This window comes from Diospyros lotus, chromosome 13, assembly GCF_014633365.1.
Source record: "Diospyros lotus cultivar Yz01 chromosome 13, ASM1463336v1, whole genome shotgun sequence".
NCBI classification, from domain to species: Eukaryota; Viridiplantae; Streptophyta; class Magnoliopsida; order Ericales; family Ebenaceae; genus Diospyros; species Diospyros lotus.
The window spans coordinates 31,656,480-31,676,575 of record NC_068350.1 but is presented as its reverse complement, the minus strand read 5'-3'; the positions used below and the strand labels follow the sequence as shown (position 1 = coordinate 31,676,575).

At 38.3% G+C, this 20,096-nt stretch overlaps 1 protein-coding gene across 4 annotated transcripts in view; it reads right to left on the bottom strand.

Annotated features, from left to right (window-relative positions):
- Positions 1 to 19,856, bottom strand: part of LOC127788469 (uncharacterized) — a 30,665-nt gene extending 10,809 nt beyond the window's left edge. The window contains exons 1-7 of one of the 4 annotated variants that reach the window (XM_052316760.1): positions 19,502 to 19,856; positions 18,702 to 19,394; positions 10,270 to 10,346; positions 9,956 to 10,124; positions 8,932 to 9,020; positions 8,669 to 8,833; positions 8,500 to 8,577 (exon numbers count right to left, since the gene is read on the bottom strand). In XM_052316760.1, the coding sequence (XP_052172720.1) occupies positions 8,500 to 8,577; positions 8,669 to 8,833; positions 8,932 to 9,020; positions 9,956 to 10,124; positions 10,270 to 10,346; positions 18,702 to 19,329 (1,206 nt within the window). In that variant the 5' untranslated portion in view covers positions 19,330 to 19,394; positions 19,502 to 19,856. Of the gene's footprint in view, positions 1 to 8,499; positions 8,578 to 8,668; positions 8,834 to 8,931; positions 9,023 to 9,955; positions 10,125 to 10,269; positions 10,347 to 18,701 lie in introns of all 4 variants that reach the window. The other 3 variants (XM_052316761.1, XM_052316759.1, XM_052316762.1) reach the window with 3 other exon arrangements.
- Between the last annotated feature and the right edge of the window lie 240 nt (positions 19,857 to 20,096).

The following is a 20,096-nucleotide window of genomic DNA, read 5'->3' as shown; positions in this document are numbered from 1 at the left end:
AACAGGTTGTCTTCTGAAACTGTTCAGAGCCAATTGGTTGTTTGAGGTTGCAGAATTTTAGAATCGGAATAAGTTTCCAAAGAGGTCCTTGGAAGCTGATCAAGAGGCTGTTATAGTGGTGAATTTTCAAGGATTGAACCTGTCAAGATGGCTGAAGGACTTCTTGAAAGTGCACCGCCATTTGGGAAAGCATTCAAAGAAGAATGTGATGTAACGAGGGAAGTAATCAAGGAAGAATGGGAAAGCATTTAAGGTTAGTATTCCAATTGAATGTTTTTCTAAGGAATACTCTGCTTCCTTCAATTAGATCTAAGAAGAGAGTTACAAAGAGGAGCTCAACAAGCTGAAACAAGAGGGCTCGGTTATGGAATACTTGGTTAGGTTTGAGAAATTGAAAGCATCTGTGCTCAATTCCCATCCAACTTTAACCAAGTCTTATTTTTTTATCAAGATTCATTAATGGTCTCAATGATACACTGAGACCTATGGTGAGAATGATGTTTTCGGCCATGGTACAACAAATAGCTGAGAAGGCTAGGCTGCAAGAGTTGGCGCTAGGAGCCATTTACAGAAAGCAAGGGTTATCGTCTAACGATTACCCAAGAGAAGCCAACAGATCGAAGGAGCTTCTAAGGCTGCTAATCAAGTAGCACAGGAAGCTAATGAAGCGGCATTGGAAGAGGAAGATAGTGCTCGTGCAACTAAAGACAAGTATGAGGCCGATGAGTTCCTAAGAATAGGAATGGTAGCTACAAAGAATGAGGAAAAACTTGAATTGGATCAAGCAATTCAGAATGACAAGAAAGGAATGATAATTGCTGAAGAAGCAATTGCAGTACCACTGGAGGTCTCTATTGAAAAAGAGGAAGGAGAAGAGGTTGTGAAGATGGGAAAGGATACACCAACCTTAGAGTTCGTCTCTACTATTGAAGATGATATGATGGAAGGTATGACAGGTTAATTGGAATTAATTTTGATAGCAACAAGGAATGGGTGGATGGTTGAACTAAATGTTGCAACAAATCATAGGACTACTACTTTTGGAGAAAAAGAAACCGAAACACAAAAGAGAAGGAACATAACAACAAAAAGGAATGAGCCTAAAAGGAGAAAGAGAGAAAAAGAGATTAAACAGACGATGAGAATGGGAATTAGATGACGAAACAGCGGCTCAACAATAATAAGTTTCTTGGGACAAGAAACCTCTCAAGGAGTGAAGAATTGTCATGACCCTAGGAGCAATAGAAGGGGCAATATTGTAATATAGCTGTAATAGTTTGTTAGGAGATATTTTGAAAGTTGTTAGCCAGCTATTAGGAGCACATTGGGTGCTGTTAGAAAATCAGTTAGCAGCTAGCTAGGCCTATAAAAAAGGCTATTTGTAGGAGGATGGCATCATGTGAAATGAAATGGAATTCCTTCCTTTCTAATTCTCTCTATCCCTCTCTCGTTTTCTTGATATGTTTGCCTCGAGTTATCCTAGAAGATCAGTGAAGACAGTGGCTTATATCGACTAAGGTTTAGATAGGCAGTTAGAAATGATACCCTAAATGTGATTAGTAAAAGTTTGGGGGTTAAAACTGTAATTATCTAATTCCAGTTAATTACACTGGGATGTTCGCCCCTATTATAAATAGAGGGCGAGGGGTAGCTGGTTGGGTGTGTTCTCATTTTTCTGTTGTAACGAGTACTGTTTCGTTTTGAGAGGAAGGCTAGTATTTGAGAGATAGATTTGTAATGTTGGGGAGCGAAGGTTTGATGTACTTGGGAATAGAAGGAAGGGAACTAGTTGTGTATTGATCGTTCTTTCTGAATAAAGAAGACTGCGCGAGGGGTGTTTGACTGCTGGATGTAGGGTTGCAACATTTGCAATCCGGACCAGGATAAATTTGTCTTCTTGTTGTTTGATTTTTGGTTTCTATCTAAATTTGTGAATTCTTTAAATTTTGTTTGTATTAATTCTTTCTGTTGATCTGAGAGTGGGAAGAGTATTCGAAAGAGGTTAGTTCATCTAAATTTGCCTAAACTAGTGAGTCTAAAATAACACGTTTCTCTCTAATTCTCCCTCTCTTTTTTGCTGATTTCTTTCCTTCCTTCAATTCTTCAATTTTGATTTCTCCCCTAATTCCAGTCACAACCATAGGTAACCCTAGGAATGTGACATCTTCTTCCATAAACTTAAGAGTCATGATCGAATCCATAGAATCCAGTAGCACCAATGAAGTCCCTTTCTCGGGTAATTCCAGTAGTGGTGTGATCACCGGTGGAGAGTTAGAAAGTATCCAAGCAGCCTACCAATTGAATGGAAAAAACTACCTTTAAGTGGTCCCAACTAATTAGGACGTTCTTGAAAGACAAGGGAAAGTTGAGTCACTTGCTTGGAACCGACCTAAGGAGAGTTATCACGCGTATGCCTCTTGGGATGAAGAAGATTCACTGGTAATGCCCTGGCTCTGGAACTCAATGATTCCAAAATCAGTGACAGTGATGTTTCTTACCACGGCTAAGGAGATCTGGGAAGTTGTGAAGATCGCATATTCGAAGGTAAATGATGCTACTCAAATCTATGAAATTAAGACTAAGGTGCAACCACTAAACAAGGGACTCAGTCTATAATCGAGTATGCAAACTTACTACAAACCTTGTGGCAAAAATTGAATCACCATTAGTGTATCCACATGAAGTGCAGTGAGAATGCTGCCATTCAAAAGAGGTTTGTGGAAAATGAGAGAACCTATACCTTTCTTGCAGGACTCAGTGTAGAATATGATGCAATTAGGGTCAAATCCTTGACAAATCTAATTTGCCTTCTTTAAATGAGGCAATATCAATAGTGTGTGTAGAGGAAGGCAGAAAGGGGGTAATGCTAGAGACAAATCCTATCGAGGGTTCAGCCCTGTTAACTTTGAAAGGCCTTGGTCAGGAGAGGTTAGCAAGAGAAGATAGGAAGGCTTCGGATTCAGTTAAAACCACAAACAAGGTGCACGTACTATAAGAAGCCTAGACACACTGTTGAAAAATGCTGAAAACTTTATGGTAAGCTAGCTAGAGGAGGACAACCAAAGGGACAAGCCTATGTAGCCAACAGCCAGCAGAGTGCAGAGGGTAAAGCTCTAGACCAGGCTGAATCAATGGAGCTAAACCGGGAAGAAACAGAGAAATTAAGGAGTTTGCTAGGAACTCTTGAAAAAGGGGCCAAGGGAAGGTACTTCTAACTTAGCCTTCACAGGTATTACTTCCACTTCACTTATCTTACATGCTTCAGACTTGGCCCTAGAAAATACTTGGATTCTTGACTCCGGGGCCACAGACCATATGACCCCTTCCTCTCACAGATTTTTGTCCTACAAACCATGCCCTAGCACAAGGAAAATAGTGTTGGCCAATGGATCCTTAACAACTGTAGCTAGACAAGGGGATATCCTCATAAACAACCATCTAACCTTAAAAGATGTCTTACATGTCCCTAAGCTTTTCACTAATCTTGTTTCCATTCAAAAATTAACCCATGATGCTAACTGTTGTGTCATCTTCTATCCTTCCTTTTGTGAATTTCAAGAAAAAGACTCAAGGAAGATGATCAAGCGTGCTAGAGTAAAGGATGGTCTCTATCATCTTGAAGATCTTAGTGGATAGATTGTTAAAAGGTAGATTTTCCCTGTATCATTTTTAGTTAAACCTAATAAGGATTTACTTTGGCTTCATCATTTTCGTCTAGGACACCCATCTTTTAAAGTTCTTCAGTTTATGTTTCCTTCTTTGTTCAAAGGATTAGATGCTAGGAATTTCCAGTGTGATGTATGTGAACTAGCTATACATAGAAGGGTTTCATTCCCTCTCAATAATAATAGAAGTTCACTTCCTTTTAATCTAATTCATAGTGACATATTGGTTTCCTCTCCAGTTCCTAATCTATCAGGGGCTTGATGGTTACATGGATGATTTGGCTTTATCTTTTAAAGGCTAAATCAAAAGTGCACACCATCTTTCCCAATTTTTGCAATATGATTAAAACTCAATTTGGGCCCGAAATTAAAAGGGTCCAAATAGATAATGCAAAAGATTTATTGAACCAAACTTTATCCAATTTCTTACAACAAAAGGGTATAATCCACGAGTCTTGTGTCTATATCTCACAGCAAAATGGGGTGATTGAGAGGAAAAATGGACATTTGTTAGCTGTTACAAGGGCTTTGTTGTTCCACAATAATGTTCCTAAACATTATTGGGGAGAAGTTGTCTTGATAGCAACTTATATCATTAATAGGTTACCCTCTAGAAGTCTTGACTCTAATAGTCAATTCAACTTCTTTCTAAATCTTTTCCAGACTTCATGCTATCTAATGAACTCTATCATAAAGTGTTTGGTTGTGTGAGTTTTGTTCATAATCACTCACCTAATAGAGGTAAACTGGACCCTAGAGCCCTTGAATGCATCTTTGTTGGGTACTCCTCCACTCAAAAAGGGTATAAATGTTTTCATCCTCCATCCAAAAGGTTTTTGTCCCAACTGATCTAAGTTTTGTGGAAGAGAGTTCCTATTTTAGTAATTTTTATCTTCAGGGGGAGACTGAATTCTTGAAAAAAATAAAATAGGGAATTGTTTCTTCCTATTCTTCCTTCTTCTTTCTCTAATCATTATTTGTCTCATCCAAAGGATATACCTCAGGATTCTCTAAATGTGATACATAGGGAAAATCTCCAGCCTTCTTCTAGTCCACTAAAAGTGTATTCAAAAAGAAAGGACTCAGCTCCTCACCCTATGCATGTTGAATCATCTGACCTAGGTCAAGAATCCTATAATCCCAATTATGAACCTACTTCATCACCCATTCCGCCTATGCTATCCCCTAATCTAGCTATATCAGAGCCTGATCTGAGTACCTATCAACAACTTGAACCTGAACTTAATGACCTAGACATTCCCATTGCCCTCAGAGAGGGAACTCGAACCTACACTAAACAACCTCTCCATCTGTTCATGACCTACTCGCACTTGTCTCCTACCCATAAAACCTTCTTAACCAACCTAAATACCATTCCTATCCTAAAGACATTGTCTCAAAACACCATTCCTATCCTAAAGACATTGTCTGAAGCACTAAGTAATGAAAATTGGAAGGATGCCATAATGGTTGAGATGGCAGCCCTTAAGAAGAACCAAACCTTGGAGTTGGTTAAGTTGCCAAAGGGGAAGTAGCCCATAGGGTGTAAATGGGTGTTTACAGTAAAATACAAGTCTAATGGGTCTCTAGAAAGATATAAGGTTAAGCTGGTGGCTAAGGGGTATACCTAAACATATGGGGTGGATTATCTTGAAACTTTTGCCCTTGTAGCAAAAATGAACATTGTCAGGGTGTTACTGTCCTTGGCAATTAATTGTGACTAACCATTACATCAATTTGATGTAAAAAATGCCTTTCTATATGGAGATTTAGAAGAAGGGATTTACATGGAAGTTTCCCCTAGATTTGCATTGCAAACTAAAGAGGAGAATGTTGTATGCTAGTTGAAAAAGTGATACAACTCTAGGGTTTGGCTAGGGTTTAGGAAGTAAATTGGTAAGAATGTGGGAGAGAAAGAGCAGAAAGGGAGGGAAAGAGAGAACAGGACAGAAAGGATTGTGGGAAAAGAGAGAAAGCCGAGGGAGAGCTAGGAGAATTGAGAAAGGGAAATGGAATTCAATTGTTATTCAAATCATGCCTTCCTTTAACTATGTCAGCCTCTTTATAAGCTTACAATTGAAGGGAATAATAGAAAATACGACCAACTAACTACTCTAACAGCCCTGCTAACTATTTATACAAGAATTAATTATTGCTGCTTAACCTCTAAACTTCTACAGTTAGCCCTAACAGCTTATAGACAGTGAATTTCCCCCCAATTACAATCATATCCCCATGATCGTGACAAAAAGGCTCTCTATGGACTGAAACAGTCACCCAGAGCCTGGGTTGGGAGGTTTACCAGAGTTATGCTTGGATTGGGGTACAAGCAAAGTTAAGGTGACCACACGTTATTTGTTCATCATTTGGTTACAGGAAGGATTATAGCATTGTTAGTGTATGTTGATGATATCATTGTTAGTGTATGTTGATGATATCATTGTTACTGCTGATGACAAAGAAGGATGGAATGCTTAAAGGGGTGTTTGACTAAAGAATTTGAGACAAAGGAGTTGGAAAAATTGAAATATTTTCGGGCATAGAAATATCTAGGTCTAAGGAAGGAATATTTATTTCTCAACACAAATATGTACTGGATCTTTTAATTGACACTGGCATGCTTGGATGCAGGGCACTTGATACACCTATTGAACCAAATCACAGAATTGATGTTGATTTTGAAGCAGGAATAGTAGATAAGGAATCATATCAACGGCTAATAGGGAGACTTATTTACTTGTCTCATACTCGGCCAAACATTGCTTTTGTAGTGAGTGTGGCCAACCAATTTATGCATAGCCCTAAGGAAAGTCATCTAAAGGTTGTGCACAGAATTCTTCACTACCTTAAGGGCACTCCAGGTAAGGGTATTCTGTTTAAAAAGGGAGGAGAATTGTCTTTAGAAACATACACAGATGCTGATTATGCAAGGTCCCTTGTGGATAAGAAGTCCACTTCAGATTATTGCAAGTTCCTAGGTGGAAATCTTGTCACTCAGAGAAGTAAAAAAAAAGAATGCACTGGCTAGGTCTAGTGCTAAAGCTAAATTTATATCTATGGCCCTAGGTATCTATGAACTACTATGGCTAAAAATTGTTCTAGCAAACTAGAAAATCAAGTAGTCAGCTCCTATGAGACTCTATTGCGACAATAAGTCATCCATATAAGCATTGCCCATAACCCCGTTCAACATTATACGACAAAGCATGTTTGAGGTAAATAAGCACTTCATCAAAGAGAAACTTGAGAGTGACCTGATCTGTATACCCTTGTTCTTACAGGAGGGCAGCTGACAAATGTTTTGACTAAAGACTTACCGAGTCATGTGTATCACAAGATATTGAGCAAGATGGGAATGCATGATATACACTCACTATCTTGAGAGGGAGTGTTAGAAAACGAGCATGTTGGAATAATCCCCCAGCTTTCTAACTCTCAATAACACTCTTCTTCACAACAAAAAATCACTCTCAGAATCACTCACCTTGATGACACACAAGATTGACAGTAAAACAGAAAACAAGAGCACAATCCGAGAAGCAAGAACACCAAGAAATTTACACTGGTTCAGTCTTTTAACAAGACCTACATCCAGACTACCCTAAACACTTTATCTTCACTATCTTGAATGAAACTTGAAGGATTACATGCACCAATAATCTCATTAGCCTTATACCCAGAACTGCCGAGAGTTTCCCTACCCAAAATACAAATATATACCCTCTTAGTACTCAAGTAAAACCTACGCATACTCCTCTCTCCCTCTCATCCCAAGACAAAATAAAAGCCTATATTAAAGACTCACACCCGACTTCTATTTATACAGCATAGAGGCGGAAAATAGAAAGCTATTTAAAAACTACCGGAAGTTACAACCAACTAACCGATTTAACAAATCTACTAACTAACCCTTCTAAAAACAATCCTTCTAGAATAAATACAAGTGATGTAAAAAATGCTAACAGCTATAGAAAACTCTCTCGAGATAACCCAAGCTAATCTAATACAAGTGATTACAACAGAGCAGATTCCTTCCTAATATTGTTTGTATCATGTATAATGTTGATTGTCTCTCTGATTTGATTGTATTTTACAGTTGCAAGTTATTTTCTTTTCTATACATATTTCCTAAGCTAGTTTAGGAAACTATCTAATTAGAATCTTCCTAATTAGACTTAGAAAACTGCCTATATGAGTGATAGGCGTGTATATATGTTGAATTTTTCCCTCATAATGAATAAGATTGGATGTTTTATTCTTCTTCTTGACAAGCTCAACCAACAGAAAAAAATTTCAATTTCTGCACACAATTTTACTTAGTAAGACATCTTTGACCAGTTAGTGAAAGCACAGGCAAGTTTGAAGACAGTTGCTTATGTCTAACACCAAAAGAAACATTCATAGCTAAAATCAGCAACGGATAATCCAAATTATGGATTCCCATGCTTAATAATGCAGAAAGGGAATGCGCTTTTGCTGCAAGTGGCTCATATCTATATTTTAAGGATTTTGCATATGTATTAAAGGTTAAATATAAAGAGAAATTACTAATTAACATGCCCACTGGGTAAAACAATTAGTTTTGAGGAAAAAAGTAGGGTGTTTTTTCATCTGCCTGGAAAGAATGCCTGATGCTATGTGTAAATTAACATAGATGAGTTAGAGATTGTTATCCCTTTGAGAAATTCACATCGACATAGTTGTTTTGAAATCCTTCAGAACTTCCTCATAATTGCATAATACTTTATACAGGAATTGTAGAAGAAAAGTCTCCACAAAGATATCTGCATGTACAGTTGCTGAGCAAGTGCATGACAACTGGAAAGAGCATTACCTGCTCTGAAGTTGCATGAGTACCATAAAGAATTTCTTTGCGAGATAGTGCCTTTAAAGCAGCAAAGAAGGATTGCACCTGAACACCATCAACCCATGGTAAGGGAAAAAAATAAGATCCACGTAGGAAAAGTTATTCAACAGAAACTATAACAGCAAAAGATTCATACCTTCTCAACCACAGATGTGAGCTTGAAAGTCAGGTAGAGTCCTGTCATTAATGACGAAAAGAGGCTCCCATATTCTTTGTTCAAGAAGAAGCGGTACCAGACCGGTGCTGGTAGCAAGGCACGGTAAAGGAGCAGCAGATACTCGACCAAAGTTAGCATTTGACCCTGTAATACAAGCACTTCCAGTGTCTATGAACAATTGCATTTCAAACAACGAAGCACATTACATGGATCAAAATGAATCTCAAGCCAACATTAAGCACCTGTTCACAGTAATTTCGGCCTCTGCCATTTCTGTAGTACATTAGTAGAAAACATTTGAGAACCATTGCTGCTTGACGAACCAAAGTATCTGAAAAAAAAATTAAACAATTATTAGAAAGCACTGAGAAATGACTAGAGGACTCACTAAAAAGTTAATCACATCTGGACAGAAACCTCACAAGGGGTGGTGGCATGGGGAAGGCAGTTAACATTAACACTGATAGGCAAGAATAATTTCAACATATGAACCTTTTCTTTTTCTTTTTCTTTTTTTTTTTTTTTTTTTTTGTGGGGGGGGGGGGGGGTGTTATTGCCTAACAACATTTAGAAGAATGCAATCACATTGAAAAACATGACAAAGTACCAAGGACACAATGCATCAATGGTGACATGAAGAAAACCAGATTTAAATACATGAAACTAAAGAAAGATACAAAAATTTTCCGAGCTCAATATTGGAACAAATAACTGAGATTTAAGAGGAGAAAAGTCAACAGCCCAATAAAGTTCTCAATTTCAAGTAGATCCAGAAAAGAACCTGATCTAAAAGAAGCAAAATGCTTTTATAGAGACCAATACAAGTTAGTAAGCACAAAGGGTGTTCCTAGTACACGGGGCTCCTCGCTTTGCAATGGTAGGGGGAGGGTATACAATTTTACCCTTACTTTGCAAAGAAGCTATTTCCACAACTCAAACCCTTAACATTCCAATTACAAATGAGCAATCTTATCATTGTAATGTTACCATTCCTACAAGCTACCAAGCACTCTACTAATAAATTTTCCCATACCTTCAACATTTACTCATGACTTCCCAACCACACAAACCCCTAGTAAAAATAGAAAAAGGACAATTAAAAGGAGTATAACAACTCAACATTGAAGAAAATGTTCCCATAGCTGTCGTAGGAACGAAGAACATTTTAAGAGATGAAAAGAAGATTAAAATTTCTCCAAAAGACCATAATACAAATTACAATAATTAAAAATAGCAGGAAAAATAAATAACTAATAGACAACACACCATTCACTAAAATGATGAACACCGCATGCCAAAAGGGTGGTATTTCTTTCGGAGGAAGCATAATGAGTGGATACAGAAGATCATCATTCTGATACCACCAGTACACACCAATCACATGAAGCACAAACACAAAAGAGATGCCAATGAGAACAGATATTTTCCTCTCACCCTGCAGACAGACATCAAGACTTAATAATTAGAATTAGGACACAAGGAAATGGAAATTATCCATTTGAACATACAGACCACTAAACTAAATTCTGGAAAAGAAAAGGCAAAATAAAATTTTCAGAGTAGGGATGATCTTGGAGTACTTTCAGAGCTGTCTGCTTCTGTATAATCTCATTAGACTTGAACATCACAACAGCAATCCAAATGGTAACCAAAAAACCTGCACCTCACAACAATTGATATGTCAATGTCTTCAAAATGGTTTAAAAGTCAAACATCCAATAGAATTTAGAGACATGCAATTAACATGAAACAGAACATGCTCAACTTAAAAACTCTAAAAACAATTCAGGTGCCAAAACAAATATATCTGCTGAAGAACTTCTAAGCCAAATTGTTGTTCCAAATCATATCAGCTAGAACAGATTCACCAAAGAATGTAGGTTACTAACCTGAACCCAATTCTAACTGAGGAGTACAATAATCAATCAATAGTTTTGGAATAGGTCATGGAATTGCTAGCAAAACCTGCAATTTAACCAAAGAATACGAGTTCCCAACATAAATTTGATCCTAATGAGTATTAGCATGGATGTAGGAGTTCATTGCACTGGTATGGGGTAGGTCATGGGATTGCAAGTAAAACCTGGTGTGGGTGGGATCCAGTTTTTAATTTTTTTTTACAAACCCAACCAGTTTGAGGCAGAAGCATATTCTATGAGTTATTAGTGTTTTATTTTCTTATTCGATTGACTTATAGTAAGTGTATATTATTAGTCTTAATAAGTATGTCAGATCCTAAGATCTGACGATGGTAATTTCGGTATAAACAGAGAGAAAAATGGGGAAGAATTAGACTGAAGGGGAAGAGAAGCAAGAATTAGGGGAAGATAGAAGGTTTGGGAGAGAGAGAATTCAGAGAGAGGGAAAGGATTTCATTCATAGCATGAAAAATTATCCCCATCCTCTTACAATCAGCCTTTTCTAGGCAGTTCCATGGCTGTAACAGCTGTATCAGCCATATGTACGACTAACCAATTCATAACAGAATACACTATTACAAATATACCCTCCTAATACTAATTACAATTATGCCCTCCTAGTACCCTAGGGTTGTGACAAAGTAGTTATGTGACTAGCATGTGACTTTTTAAAATAAACGGGTGACTGAGATTGTAAGACTTTGTTTGTGATCAATGGCTTGGATTTATGACTGTTGTAACCCCGATAAAAAATCTTTTTAAGACACTTTGAAGGCTGCTTTATTATTCTAATTCAAAGTTTGAGGTTTTCTAAATCCCTAATTTCATATTATCATTCCAGTTTTGATTTTACACTGTTTTTAACCTTGGTTCTACCGTTCTGCATTGGTTTTGCTGTCTCTTCATCTCACAATACGTCAAAGTGGTATCAGAGCAAAAAGAACCTATAGTTGTGTTAGGGTTTTCCCTTGAGAGCTAAGGTTTGAAGCAATAGATAAATTGGAAGATACAATCAAGCCCGACTGACTGGGTTGGTGGAGATGTGGTGTATATTGAAGATTTCTTGCGAGCTGTACAAGCTTTGCAGCGACAGGAACATGTGGGAACCTGTATGGAAAATCTGAAAACATTTCTTGCAATGCTTTTGACATGTTGTAGCTGTAAGGTGGTACTGAGAACAAATTTGAAGATGGAGAGGATGAAAACCCCTTTTCATGACATTGGATCCATTAATCATATGCAGTAAAAGGTGAATTGGAAGAGAGGCTATTACATGCCTTTGATTTATATGGTGGTGGAATCAAGGTTGCTGCTGTTGATTTTCATGGAAAGTTGCATCCAGAAGATTACTTAAATTGGGAAGCTAGCTTTGAGAATTATTTTGAGTGGAAACTGGCTTAAATTGAAGGGCATGTCACTTCAGCGATGGAAGAGAGCTGAGAAATGTGCACAAGAACGTGAGAAGGAAAGCAAGAAATCAGCACTTGGCAGCACATGAAAGCCGGGTGAGGAAAAATTTTGTAGCAACTGATCATGCCATGAAGTTATATGAGAAGTTACACTCACTTAAGCAATGAGGTATGATGGTACATGATTATTCTTCTGAATTTAGTAACCTTTTTGTTCGAGTTAGTTTAAGATGGGAATGGTTTGTTATATAATCTTGAAGACGCTCAACAATATGCCTTTATGCTGAGAAGAGGAAGAGAATTTTACACTACAATGCAAAAAGACCTGTATATGAAGGACTCATGGTAATTCTAAAGCTGCTAGGGGTGTTCAGAATGATCAAACAATCGACTGGAAAAGTTGAAGGGCTGCCACAACCAACAAGGCAATTATGCTTGTCTTCAAACCATGTTGGTATGATGGTAGAGGCAATATAACATTTACGATAATTACAATGATGAGAATTAAGAAGTTTATGTCTATCCAGTGCAAAGGGAGTCATTGATGGTTTGAAGAGTAATGTCGAGCAACCAAAGAAGAAGAAGAAGAAGAAGGTCAGAGGCAGTGAAACATCTTTTGCGCACAATTTCTTTGTGGTGGCAAAGTGTGTGGTTTGGTTACTGATGGAGGGGGCATGGAGAATGTTGTTTCAAAAGATGTAGAAAAACTAAAGCTACACATTGAAAAATGTCCTCATTCTTGCAAAATTCAGTGCTTAAATAGGGAAATGAGAAATCATAACATGGATAATCTCACCAAACCCAACACCTATTCCTTTTAAAAAGGCAATAAGAAGTATAGCTTACATCCTTTAAGGGAAGTTAGAGGGGAGCCTGAGGCAGCAAAGTTAATGGATTTTTATCTGCAAAAAAGGTAGGAAGTTGAGAGCAGGAAACTTGGACTCGTGTATGCTTTGGTTGGCAAGATTGCGAAGCGTAACCATGTTGAAAATTTGCCTCAATATCCTCTTAGATTCAGCAATTATTGAAGGAGTTTGCAGAATTGGTTGGGTGATGATTTGCCGCAGGCTTTGCTGCCTATGAGGAGCATAAGCGTTGGTTATTTTCTTGCTCAAGCGGTGCTGCAACTGTTATGTGTTTGGTGGTGATCCTCTCTATGCTTTGCTAGGAGGATTTAACTTTTGGGTTGACTATATGTTAGAATCAGCATAATAGGGGGTTGCCTCTACGTAAGTGGTGGCTTAGTAGGCTGTGATTTTATATTTTCTTTGGGTTGCTGTATCTAGTGGCTTAATTGGGGTTGCTTTTTAGGATGGCTTTGCTGGTATCATTTTGAATATGGAAAGTTTTGGAGTTGTGCATTCAGCTTTAGCTCTTTATTAATAACAATATCCTCACCATCTATAAAAATAATACATTTTTAAGTGAGATTTATAATTTATTTATAGTTTTTATAAGAGAACCCAATATCTAATACTAAGAAAAACATAGGTGTAATAGTTTTGTAAAAATAAAGAGGTACATATATTTTCTATTTTGTTTTCACCTTATATTTTGCACAAGCAAATTATTAGGGAGCTTCATCATAAGGGCTTGGGCGACATTTTTCACAAACAAGACCATGGAAATGGTGGCTCACTGTTATTATTGGCAATAAAATGTTTAGGGACGTGGACAGGTTGGTGATGGTGAGCTGTCCAGCTTCTCAAGTGGGCAAGGGAAGTTCACAAAATACAGGGCTCTACACTCCAGTAACTGAGACAGAACCAGGTTTGGGGTTTACGTTTTCTCAGTTAGATCATGGATTTTGTCTTAGGACTTCTTAAAACTATAAAAGGGTTTGATTTTTTCTGGTGGTGGAATGATCCTCGAAGATGGCACACTTCATTCCATGTTTTAAAACTTTCGATACAAAACAATCACTGTGATGTTTTTCCAGGAAGTGGTGAGATTGCACAAAATTCCAATTACTAATGTTTCTAATAGAGATGTAAAATTCATGGGCCACTTTTGGAGAACTGTCAGGAACCCTCATATTCTGTAAAGGGATTCCTATTTCATTTTCCTTAATTCCTTTTTTGTAATTCAGCTATAGGCAGTTGTACCTTCAAGCTGCTGCTTGAATTGTACCCCGTAGTGGCTTGGATATATATAGACAGCTAAGGGGAATATCCTAACAGAATTAAGATATTTCAGACATTCTCTCTCTCTCTCTCTCTCTCCCTGTTCTTCTATCCTTTCCTTCCCAAATTCTGTCTTAATTCCCTAGAAATGAAGAAGAATTGCTTGTCGGATCTTAGAATCTTGACAATTGGTATCAAAGCAGCAATTCTCGGCTTAGTTCTAGACTCGATCAATGACGTCAATGGCAGATGGTACCCGGATGAAGCAGATGGAGTCACAATTGTTATAGGTGACCGCCTCTGTATTAGAGTTGCAGAGTCAAGTAGGGGTGATGGAAGAGACAATGGAGCAGAAGATCGATGCGATGGAAAGAAACATGCATGCAGAGGTGATGCAAACACGCAAAGAGGTCGGTAGTTTGCACGAGGAAGTCAGGTAATCAGATTCGCGACCACATACAAAATTTCATGCAGATGTTCACTCAACAAAACCAGGTGAGGTTGTTGCCTGATTTTCCTCCTAGGGAATAGACTGATTCAATCCTCCCAGGATTCGGACCAACTCTTAGGACATTGGGTGAGAAATGGAGGTGGAACCTGCTGCAACTGGAGATAATTTGGAGGAAAGGACTGTGGGAAGGCTACAAGAGTTACCAACGGCACATAACTCACCGCACTTTCCCATGCCAAAGCTAGACCTTTCGACGTTCAAAGGGGAAAAACAAGATGGTGGATTCGGTGTTGTGAGAAACTCTTCTCACTACACCGAATACCGGAAGAGAAGAGGATCACCCTAGCCTCTGCGTATTTCAACAGTATGGCAAACTCATGGTTTCAGGTGGGGTCTAGGTGCAAGATAATAACAACAGGATGGATTTTGTTGAAGAATTATGTGGCAAATTTGGAGATAGGAGCATGACAGATATAGTCGAAGAGTTTAACAAACTAAGATAGGAGGGTTTAGTCCAACAATATCAGGAGAGGTTTGAGGAGTTGAAATCCTTAATGCTTAACCTTAATCCACATCTAACTGAGGCATACTTCGTCTTAAGTTTCATCAATGGCTTGAGTGAAAAGCTACAGTCGACAGTCGAGATGCTCTAGCCCAGGACTGTCAAACAAGCAGCGGACAGCGTAAGGTTACAGGAATTATCAGTGGAAGCCATAATCAAAAAACATAATGGAAGTTTCTGAGGTCTGAGGAAGGTTACCATAATGAGCCCCTTGAATAGAACCTACTTCACTCAGATAAACTTTATTAGAATCACTTGGTACAGCAAGATATGCTCGTGGATCAAATTGAGACACGGTACCACTTCATCCAAAATTCTGATTAGGAGAATCTTTGGAAATTTCTGTCAAACCTATAATAACACTTATCAACAAAGTGTCCAGGTTTTCCACATAATTGCCAGTAAATTCTCCTAGCATTAGATTTGACACACCCTCTACCTCCTTTATTCATAGGACTACCTCCTCTCTGAATAAAACCTCCTTGACTTTGAATAGGTCCACTCCCATTTTTAGACCAATAAGAGGCAACATTTGCATTCATAGATGATGTAGTATCAAAATTGAGAACAGAAGACATTTAAGAATTTTTGACAACCAGCCTTTGTTCATGCATTAACAGGAGATATTGAACCTTTTCTAAATTTATATCATCCATTTGGTATGTGATAAGGCTAACAACAGTTTCATAATCATTGTCTAGACCATTTAGAATGGCTAGCAATAAGTCTTTATCACTAAGAGGTTCACCAATAGCTGCTAGAGCATGCCCTATGGTTTTGATTTTCAGAATATGCTCATTAACAGAGAGAGAGAGATAGTCCCTTTTCACCGATCTTAACTATTGTTTTAGTTGGAAAGATTTAGCAACAGTTTTTTGAGAATACAAATTCTCAAGAACTGACCATACCTCAGTAGATGATTCACAACGAATCACCTGTGCAAGTACTTCCTTATCAATTGTTGAAAATAACCAACCAAGGAGTTGATCTGACCTAATCCAGGTAAGATATCGGGATTTACAACCTGAGCATTAGAGTCAGTAGAAGTCGGATCTGAAATGTATTTCACCAGTGGTGTGGACTTGTTTATGGATGGCATCAAATCGAAAGCTCTGATGGTCGCTAGAATCTGCTCCTTCCAGAAGAGATAGTTGTTGGTATCTAACTTGATAGGAATGAAATTGAACACCTTTCCAACAGCAGAGAAATCAGACTGTGATGCCGATGACAAAGAAGAGGAGGATCGATGTAGAGATGAAGAACTGCATTCTTGATTTCCCGCCATTGATGTTTGTCTATGGCTCTGATACCATGAAGCAAGAGCTTCAAGGTGATAAAGAAGAAATAGAGCAGAAGAAACTGAAAGGATATACAAGAAAGGAGGAAGAGAGTTTTCACTGAAAGATAATATCTGGTCTTAAGTTACAGAAATAAGGGTTAGCTGAGTATTTATATTCAGCTACCTTTGATCACAAACAACTTGCAAGTTGCAGCGAGTTACAAGAACCTAACTAACAAGAGCTAACTGTCACAACAGAATTAAACAACCTTCAACAGAATTAAAACCAACCTAACAGCATTCTAACCTTAGCATAACAAGAAATTATAAATAAACAAAATTAACAAAATCATTTCTCTCCCACAGCCTCATGTTCCTGAGGCTTGCGCTTCACCTTGCACCTCGTGCCTAGCCCCCAAGCATTAATTTGCGCTCAGTGCATTTGCGCCTTTTGACAGCTATGATTCCAACCAAAATGCAAGACATCCTGAACCCACTTCCTGACATGCCAATACAACAATGCAGACAAAATGCAGCATCTCCTATAACAACTTTCCCATGTTTGAAGACAAAGATGCCACAAATGCCACTACCTCCATGACTGACAATGTCATCCCCACTATCAGATGCTGCACCATTGAACTACCTAGGACCTTGTATGCTAGTATCCTGTCCTTATCTCTCCATTAAAATAAGGGTCATTAGTCATCCACTAGAAACTGAACATCAAAACAATATTGAAACCTTCATCCTATCTTTCAGTGAATTCAAAAGTTCTTTCTCTCTTCATTGCCATTCTTTCTATCAACTGCCTGCCACTCTCCCTTCTTGATCCAGTAAAACTTGTGCTTTACACCTATATTAAGTTCAACAACATCCCTCACCAGCTCATAACCAATTTCAAGATTATACTCCATTAGGGAAGGACAATACTTGTTAAGCACTTGTGCCAACACAGAGTTTGTAACATCCTCTCAAGACTTTCACTACTCCACTCAGCAAAGAACTCTCAACAGTATACATCAGCCCAAACTATAAAGGAAATGCAATTGAACCAAACTTTAGACGATCGATTAAAAGTTCCTCCACGTCAAAAAAACTAATATCTTAATATTGTTATTTTACACCCACTTGCATGTTATTCGACTTGAGGAGAAAAAACGAATTAATGGATTGTTGGACGACTACATACACTTTTGTTGATAGCAAGTGATTCAAATTGAAGGTGGTGAACATTGATTCTTGGTTTTCCTGTCTTTCCTTATCTACACTCTTAACTTCAGGTTCTCCTAAGAAATAGGATATGTGCAGTTGCCACTCGTATGCAAAGGTACGTGTATGGGCCTACCTAAAGGGGACCGTAAGTGTAGCTCACATACATCCAAATGAGCTCTCAACTCCAATTCAAGTAACAAACGAATAAAAAAAATAACTAAAAAGGCAATAAATAAACAAAGGACCAAATGAAGGTATGCAATTCACAAATCATTTGAAGAATTAGACCTAATGGAATCAAACCAATAGTATGCCTTGACTATGCTAGGATATAATTTTACACATAGAAATGCGCAATCTACATCAAATACATGAAGCTAATAAATCAAAGGTGAATAATTGATTTTACAAAAGAGAGTAATGAACAACTAAAAGGAAAATTTTACAAGATGGTTGTAAGACTAGCTTTGTTGTATGACATGGAATGTTGGACTATAAAGTACCAACACATGCAAAATATGAGCCCAACAGAGATGAGGATGTTACAGTGTGTGAGTGAGTGGGAGAGAAAACTTGAGAGATTAGCCTCTCAATTCTATTATTTATAGACTAATTACAATGAATGAGGCCTAAAATTATGGAGACTAATTGAGACTAATTACCCTAATTATCTGCTATTACCTATTGACTTATATACACATTTTATACATGTCTAAATACATGGAAGGAAATAAATCATAATAGATCTAACAAAGTGGATGTGCGGTCATACAAGAAAGGATATAATTAAAATGATTTAGTCATATGAGAAGAAAACCAATACATGCTCTTGTAAGGAGAGCGAATAGAATGAACCAAGTCTTTAGCAAAAGAGGTAAAAAACTACCAACACAAAATGTTGCAGGAAATTCTTAGATATGATATAAGGGCCTTACAAAAGACATGAACATAGATAGAAATGCTAAGTGAGCTAGAATTCATATGGCCAACCATCTAGCTTGATGCGTTACTGCTGTAAAGTAATGAACAGACAAGGGAGGCTGCCGAAATGTACCTTCCAAATGCAGCCGAACAAAAACAACCAAGAGAAGCAGAGAACATGGAAGGACCTGCTCAATCCACTTCGCTGCCCGCTGTATGTCATATCTCTGGTAAGGCGAATCCCTGCTATTAACCCCAGAATCAGCCCCCTCAGCTACTCCTCCATTTACTGTTTGAGGGACACTCTCCCCAGACCACTGATCACTCCTGGAATCCGAATCTCCCTGACCACCCAATGCCGACAACACTGATAAGGTCGACGCGGTTCTAGCCATAGGCTGCGGGTATACTTCATTCTGTGCAGCCACTCCCCTCAGCTGGCCAGCAGTCCCAATTCGGTCATGCTCGTGTTCACCGGATCCAATTATCCTAATAGAAACCTCCCCATCATTCCCAGCCACAACTGAATCGTTCTGAACTTGGCCCTGGGAACCAACAGAGACGCCTCTGCTCATCACGCTATCAGATTCCTGGTGGCTTGGCCTCGTTCTCAGAATGCCCGAGTATTCCAACAATGAAGACAGCGGAGACTGGAAAAAGTTGGAGGCAGACAACTGCACTCCATATCTTCTTGAATTGCTGCTACTGCTACTCGTCGAAGAACCTCTGTAGGCGTCCGAACTAACAGCAGACGCTTCCATTCGCGATTGTCCCCTATGTCTAACCCTAAACCTAATCCTAAAACCAAATTCTCAAGCTTAAAATCCTGAATAACAGAATCGAAAAATTTTGTTTGTTTTATACTCGAGACATAATGCGTCGATCAATGGACAAAGCCTTGACGATGCCACGAATTGATGATGAAAGTCTTACCTTGGAGATCGAAACTCCGTCGAATACCCTTTCCTATCTAACCTGAATATCTAGACCGACTACAATTTCTTGGGCCAAGAAAAAACCCTAACCCCAGAACGAATTGCCGTCGGTAGAAAAGAAAGCCAATGACGATGAGAGCGCCGTGACTACACCGTAAGGAATCGCATAATCATCTTGTTTCTTCTTTATGTCGCCTTCCAAGAAACGGCGGCTACGAAAGGGTAACGATCAACGGTTGCGACGACGGAGTATCAGAAGCAGAGAGGGGAAATACGATGAACTGGAGCTGTGATTGTAACCAAAGTCGTGACCTTTTCCCCCGTCCACCACCCCCCAAGAAGAAGGCGCCAGGAGAAATGGAATTAGAAGCGATTAAACGTCTTGAAAAAAATAAAATAATTAAAATTTCTCTTTTTTTTCTTTTTTTCTCTTTTTTTTCCTTTTCAATTAAAAATAAACAAAACAAAAACACTAGTGGTGAGTGACTTTTTTGTTGTGGGTTTATCATAGAACCTTTGTAGAGAAGAAAGAGAGTCCACCAATGCCCAATGTGGTTGGAATAGAATCTATCATCATTTTTTTTGAATAAATG